General features: G+C 44.0%; 1 protein-coding gene across 1 annotated transcript; it reads left to right on the top strand.

Moving 5' to 3' along the window:
* Positions 1-360: 360 nt before the first annotated feature.
* Positions 361-4,468, top strand: MELLADRAFT_103057 (uncharacterized protein; the record flags this gene model as incomplete). The annotated part of the gene is made up of 10 exons (XM_007406203.1): positions 361-808; positions 875-979; positions 1,180-1,356; positions 1,428-1,616; positions 1,689-1,802; positions 2,012-2,827; positions 2,850-3,194; positions 3,258-3,691; positions 3,767-3,842; positions 3,951-4,468. 10 exons carry the CDS (start codon positions 361-363, stop codon positions 4,466-4,468), a joined length of 3,222 nt encoding a protein of 1,073 aa, XP_007406265.1.
* Between the last annotated feature and the right edge of the window lie 3,363 nt (positions 4,469-7,831).

The raw sequence follows: 7,831 nt of genomic DNA, 5'->3' as shown, positions 1-7,831 counted from the left end.
GAGCTTCAATCGTGGATTCGTCCATCCTTCTTCAACTCTCGAATCGAACCACCCATCACCGATTGTGACGATTCTCAAGTTCATTGGCAACTTCTAGGCTCCGACCGCTTCAAGCATCCTTACGAATCATAACTTTAACCCGGAGCTTGGATTCACATCGTTTTCAAGTCTTCTGCCTGCAAGTAAAAATACTCTCCGGCGACCTCTACCTCCTTCGATCAAGACTGGTTCATCTCGTCGAATTTTGGTATAAGTGAGGTCGAGACCCAGTATATCATGTGATGGCATGCTGACTTCCTCGTCTTGATCGCATCATTAGATAACTCAATTCGCCGCTTTTGAACCACACCAAGATCAGTGATGATGGACTCTGACCAACAAACTGCTTCCGGATTTCGTTACGTCGCACCCGGTGCGATTTCCATTGGAAAAATTCCTGCGCCATCCAGCATCATTGCCAATCCAACCCGCTTCAACGACTTTCAATCCGCCCCTTCTCCTGAATCTCAACTTCCCATACCTGAGACGTCTTTGCAGGGTTCAAATGCATCGTGCTTAGCGACACATTTTTCGACGATACATAATGCTGTCCAAACCGCACATGATAACTCCGGAATGGAAGCGATCACCTCCATGTCGCGCCATCTGACCCCTGCTACAATTACAGGTCGGCCGTCCTGCTCATCAAATTTGGATATATCTCGCAAAGCCGTTCATTCAGGTCAAGCCCTCATTCAACCACTTTTTTGCTGTGCACTCGAGTCTAACTTCCCATCCGCAGGCTTTAGTCTTGATCAACCATCATCTCGTCAGTCATCAGCCGGTGCATTCGCCTATATGATGAGCTACTGATTTACAATCTATTACTACATAGGCAACTCCCTGGCATCAGGAACCTTATCATCTCAAACATTGAAAACAAAAACACGGGATTGGGTCAGCCTTGGATCCTCTAAACAATCCCGGCTTGAATTACTCAGTCAGTCTTCCCCCGAACCACGCCTCTCGTATTACTTTCCAATTGATGGATATCTGGGATCCGTGTTCAGGTGACGATGGGCCCCTCGAACAATCCGATCAAGGCTCAGGTGCATATCCTTTGCACTGTACCATACATAAGTCAAAAGCCAATACCTTGCCTCTTCCTGATGTTTTGCGTATCAGCCGCTTTCCAAACAGTGCAATTGGCCCCCTCTCACGCAATCACACGTAACCCAGAGCTGAGCTCCGAGCATTTGGCAAACACTTCCGTTCACCACCCATTTGATACACCAATGCCATCATGCAATCAACTGGCCGCGCCAAGGACCCCCAGTCCTTCTGCTCTACAAAGTTGTACCCTTACAAGAGCTCTGAGTATGTCCCCTCATTCGCAGTCTGGCTTGATTCTCGTCCGCCAACTAAACTCGTAAAACGCTGTGAATCAGGTCACCTGGCTCCAGAGATCTTGGCCGCCTCCCCCAAGATTTTCACTGTGGTTTCATCCGGTGATGAGCGTCGTGATCTGACTTCGAGTGTCAATCTGCCGCAAACCGCAAATCTCATTACGATCCCCTCGAAGCATCGGATGACATCTCAGAGGAGCTCAAGTAGCTGTGGCCAGGGCGAAACAGTCGGTATGTATAAATGTATATACATCAATTCTTCAAGAATGGCAAGAAACTGACCCCACGGTGTTTTTTTTGTAGATTCAAACCATGCCGCTATTGATTCGACGGTCCAACGATCGGCTTCACTGGCTGCCGAATTGCAATCTCAGACTGTAGGAAGGGTCGTATCCGCATCAGTCTCTATCACATCAAGTAAGTCCAGCGTCATTTCCATTGGACCGCTATTTGTTCATTCAAGCCGAGCAACCATGACATTGAGCTATCCGCCAAATGCGATTGTTCTTATACCAGTCTCGAGTCCTTCCGCCGCGGAAATAAACAACCGTGGGTTTTTCTCCTGGTCATCAAAACTCTCACAGCCTTTATCATTTAAGCTCCTTGAAAAATACAACATATTGTAGGGACATTACCGGCCAGTTTGGAGCGTCTAGACCCAAGATTATCGCCTCGATCCAGACGAGAGGCTTGTATCATACCAATGAGTGATCAAGCAGATGCGATTGCGCCTGATGAGACCGCATGTCGCTCTGTCTTGTCACACAGTGGCACTGGTTCGTTCCTTGAGTTTTCCTGGCCTGCGTTCATTGTTTTCCAGGCTCAAGTGAAGATTTCATACGTAGATCTGGTAGTTCGATCTCCAACGCTTCCAAACACCGGCTTCGATAGACAATCACAGCTTCCCCTAACGGATACGTCTGCCTCGGCTCCAGTGGCTCCTTCGACACTTTGCAAGACACCTCCACCTCCTCATGTAAGAACAAATACAGAAGTTTCAGGTGACTCGAAGAAGCTTTCGCCATGCCTGTCGGAGTGTTCCTCGTCTCTTACCTCTTTGGCATCGGAGGATGATTCGTCTGATCAAGAACTCAACAATGCGTCAAGCGGGATAAAGTCACGGCGCTCCAAGCCAACCGGCCATCAGTGGACCAGGGCGTTATGGAGATCTTTCTCCGACGGCAAACTCGAGCAGGCTCCAGAATATCCCGTTATCGGACAAGAATTCGAGTCTCTTGAAGCGTATAAACAAGCGTGCTTGTTAGCTAGTTGGGCCCGCGGGCATCATATGGTATGTCTCAACTATTACTTGGTAGTGAGATGTCGCTTTGACGGACTCGTCTCCTGGACCAATCTCACTCACGCAGTCCCTATCTGCCATCTCAGCACATTAGGAACTCACAAAAATCCGGTTCGACTCTCAAGCACGTCTTGTCTTGCTCGTAAGTTATATTTTCCATTTAGAACCATACGATTACGCCACAGAGGGTGCTCATATCATTTTTCAATTCAGTAAGGACCGTGCACCGCCTAAAGGATGCAATTGCACTTTCCGTATTGCCGCTACATTAGATCAGTCCCTCAAGAATTCTAAATGGACCATCACCTATGTCTTCCTCCAGCATCACAATCATACCCCTAAACTTGGTGACATTGAGAATATGACACGCGATACAACTCAGAAACAGAGCCAGGCCACGAGTTTCTTCGGTCGCAGGCGGAGTGGGAAACATTCGATTTCAATGGACAATCAAGCAGATGGAATTGTACCTGATCTGTCCGCACCCAGCGATGTCCTAGCAAATTGTGGTTTGTGGTTTCGCTTGTAGTCGTTGTTTTTTAGGCTTATATGAATGGCATCGCCATATGTAGATCCGGTGATTACGTCTCAAGCGCCGCCACAGGCTATCCCGGGACCATCCAGTCTTTCCCTCGCCAATAAGTCTCCGTCAGCTACTGGGAATCCTTCGATACATCACAAGACACCTCCACCTCTTCAGTTGAGTGCGACCGAAGTGTCAGGTGGCTCGAACAAGGTTTTGTCATGGCCTTTAGAATGGTCATCACCTCTTACCTCTTTAGCATCTGAGGATGATTCTTCTAAAGAGCTGGAAAAAGTGAACCAGATACACTCACGACGTTCCAATCCAAATGGTCGTCAGTGGACCAAGGCGCTATGGCAATCTTTCACCGATACCGTACTTGAGCAGGCTCCAGAATATCCTGCTATCGGACAAGAATTCAAGTCTCTCGAAGCTTATAAAGAAGCGTGCTTGCTAGCCAGTTGGGCCCGCGGGCATAATATGGTTTGTCTCAACTATTACTTGCTGACGACGATACGCTTCAATGGACTTGTCTCCATACCCATGTTACTCACATAGTCCCCATCTGATTATCTCAGCACATCAGGAGCTCGCAGAAATCAAGTTCAACTCTCAAGCACGTCTTGTCTTGCTCGTAAGTTGATCGTGCAAAACATTTTTTCGCATGTATTCATCCGATTGTGCGGCAAAGTAGAGCTTATATGATTCTTGGTATTTAGTAAAGACCGTGCACCCCCCATAGGCTGTAATTGCACGTTTCGTATTGCCGCTACGTTTGATGGATCTCTGGAAAACCCAACCTGGATTGTCTCACATGTTTTCCTCCAGCATCATAATCACGCCCCTCAACCTGGGGACATAGAAAAAGCAAAGGGCACTTCAACTAGCAAACGAAGCCAAGCTAGATGTCATTCCGGTTGTATACACGCTGCAACACATTCGCCCACCACTTTGCGTTCGCGTCCTTCAGAGACAAAAGAGGACAAGGACAAATCGGGAAAGGACTTTCGAAAAGACGACCAACATTCTCTACTTCAGAGCAAAGAAAACGCTCGGTCGGCCCCCTATTCCGCAGAGAAGTCTTCAGACAGTCTCAGAGTAGCTGAGAATACACCTCGGACTCGCAATAGTACCAGTACGGCTTCCAAGATGTCTAATATGATGTCTTCGGTAGGCTTGAGGTCATCGAAGCGTAAACGTGATCGCTCAGATGACACAAATAGCTCTAAACGGTCAATAACATGTAAACTTGACAAATGATTTCCTTGCTTCGTTTTTTGTCCCTTCTATTATTCAATCCTATCTCCATCATTTCTTCCAATAGGATATTCCAAGCCTTCATTCACATCACTCTCAGGGGTCGTTGTTGGGATAACCTCTTTCATCTGTCAACTTCATTCTTCAACAATCCGAAGCTTTTCACCGTCGTTCACTATCTCGTCGTTTCAATTTGCCATTCAATAATATCGTATATCTTCTTGTTTGTTTGATTATAGGCTCACAAAAGTATATTAATTACCTTCTCATCACATTGCATTGCAAAGTTAATTTTCTTCAAAACTACAATGTCCAACATGAAGGGCACAACAGAATTTGGCAAATCTTGTACCCCATCATGAGTCAAATCTCTAGGTGGAGATCCCCAGCGTTCTTGATTTATCAATTCATTTTAGCAACTCTACATTTAGACTATTGCCCCATCAACACCCAAACCAATCTGATACGATGCAACTTTTTGGACACTTTGCATGTCGCATTGGGGGACTGACATATCTGAACCAATACCCAATACAATATGAAGACCAAAAACATCTTGCAGCTCATATTGTATGGCCCAAACAAGACGAGCCGATACAATATGGAATTTGTAGCACAAGTGCCATTTCAACTGCAATTGGGGTTCAAAGCAGTCAATTTATGAGGTGATCTCATGTTGGCTCAAGCCTGGATATTGTATTGTTGATACCCAACATGAAAAAAGGTGCTCCACATGTTGGGTCAGCTGAACCAATATGAGAAAATCCAAATACTTGTGTCCAATTGCCAATACAAAACCAATATGGTAACAACATCTGTGTTGTATTGGTTTGGGCGTTGGCCCCATTGCTATAATCCAACTAATTCTGATACTTTCTGACAACACCTGCCAATAATGTGACAATTTTTGGTGAGGTAGCTTTTGATCACAAAACAAACAAATATGTATGTTGTTTTCTCTTTGCTTGTTAAGGTGGGTTGGCCTGGTTGGCCCAGCTCTCACCCAATGCACACAGTTTAGTAGCTGTGTGAGCTATCCTACATGCTGAGAATGTAACCTAGGTCAAAGTACTGATATATGAGCTGACCTACATGCTGAGAGCATGACCTTGTTCAAACTCCTGGCCCGTGAGCTTCTTCACAATCTTGGCATGTAAAATGGTGTACAAACTGGCCGGGTGAGTTGACTCACATACTGACCATGTGAGCTCTCTTCACCCTGTGAATATTTTCCAAGCCTGTATACCTATATTTTCAAATTCTTTCTTATATTTTTGCTTTTAGTTTCTTCTTGTAATCTGTTTCTTAAGAATTTACACTGATATTAATGTGTTTCTTGAAATAGAAAGATGATGTAAAGATAAACCCATATGTATTATGGTTGATGTCATTAAAATTTGATTTTTCTGATTGGTCTGACTCTCATAGATTGATTACCACAACATATCGTTTACATCACAATCACCCCACGGTGTAGCAACCTGTTGCTGGGAGAACATATTCCACAGGTCTTTCAATTCTCTGGAGGAGGGAGGGTGTAACACCTAGCACAACCTTTTTCAACCCAACCCAGGCCGGGTAGCCCAAGAGCACTTGACATTTTATTGGGCCCAGCCCATTAGCCCAAGGCTAAAACCGGATTGGGATGCACATTTTGCACATTTTTGTGTTGGATGAAAGATAAAAAACACATTTCAAGCTTTGATTGCAACCACAGAAGGGAAGATTTGAAGATAACACAATTTTTAGAAAACACCAGGCAGCCCAAAGCCCACTCAAGCTTTCTGCAGGCTATCTCTGGGCCGGGAATAGCCTGGCCAGGCCAGGCCAGGTGCCACCTTTAGGATCAAGTCAGCTTCCAGCCTTGAAACCAGGTGGCCGTATGGAAGCAGCCCATTGACCACTGACTTACAAGCAGCCTCAAGGTGGCCAAGACGGCTTGCCTCAAAATGGTCTGCGAAGGGCCAAGCCACAATTTGGCCTATTGGCTGTCTTCATACCACATAACCAGCCACCAATGATCTCTTTCCCCAGAAATGATCTGAACACAGCCTGTGGACTGCCCACTCAGCTGGTCTTTGGACTACTTTTTCATCCCTTGGCAAAAATGAATTGCAACGAGTCAAATGAGAAAGACAATTTTGGGTCAAGTATTGTATGTAACATGATACAATAGGAGATATCATACTCCAGGATGTGTCTCAAATCGATTAAAATGTACACTCAGCACTTGACAAACAGATGACACAAAAGAGTGTTTCCTTTTTATTCACTTCATCACTGAGGTTTGAACTTAGAGCTGTTTGCTTTTGATTATAGTGCTACAAATTGGGAAGCCAGAAAAACCACTCTCTTCATGCTAGCATTGGTTGGGATTGATCTATTATTTGATTATACCAATGATAAGAAAGTCTACATGAACTCAAACATTAGACATTGGTCATAAGATAAAGCTGACTAACTGAGAAGCTACCCAAGTCTGTCTTGATTGTGAAATGTGGATCATAAAACTTACAAAAGCTTAGTAAGAAAAAATACTAAGATAACTCAATAGTGAACATGTTTTGGGTGAATTCCCCAGGCTAAGTGCCTAGGGTAAATAAATTGCTTGAATAAAAATGTATCTGACCCTACGGGGTGGCCAGCGGACAACAACTAATTATGAAACTACTACATGTCTACGCTAACATAATAAAAGAATTAAGAGAATGCCACACTTTTTTTCTAAAAAAAACAAAGCAAAAGATATTAAAATGGAACATAACCTAAAGGATGAAATATTAAAAAATGAATATAACCAAACACAAAAAATAAAGTGAAATGAAAAATATAAAAGTAAAAAATAAAAGACACCAAGACTATCTTTGATTTTAACACAAAACTTCACAAAGTATAATATCAAATGTTTGTGAATAAAAACCAGGGAAAGAAATGGGTGGGTGGGATGCAAAAAGAAATAGACAGATATAAGATTGATAGTTTAAAGAGAAACCAGATGTGAAAGCTATGGGAAAATTTGGTGAAGGATAGTCAACAGAATGATGACATCATACCTGTTGAACAGAATCAAGTCAACAGAATCCAACCCATTAGAAAAGTTACATGTGCATTAGAAGTCTGAATTTCCCACATTCCCATCAGCTAATAACATGTTACCAACAACTATTATCAACCAGGTCATTTCTTGACAGGCCTACAGGCCTACAGGCCAACTGGTATACAGGCATGGGCAATCCTCAATTTGTGTTGCAATTGTCAGCTGGTTCTTTGGTTTGGAGAAAAAAATATAAGAAGGTACCCACACAATCACAGTACCCCCTTGGCAGCCTACACTAACATGGTCATAAGTCATGCCAAAGAGGCACA

Source organism: Melampsora larici-populina (genome assembly GCF_000204055.1).
Source record: "Melampsora larici-populina 98AG31 unplaced genomic scaffold MELLAscaffold_5, whole genome shotgun sequence".
Lineage (NCBI taxonomy): Eukaryota > Fungi > Basidiomycota > Pucciniomycetes > Pucciniales > Melampsoraceae > Melampsora > Melampsora laricis-populina.
Note: the sequence above shows the minus strand (reverse complement) of the source record. Positions and strands in the feature narration are given on the sequence as shown.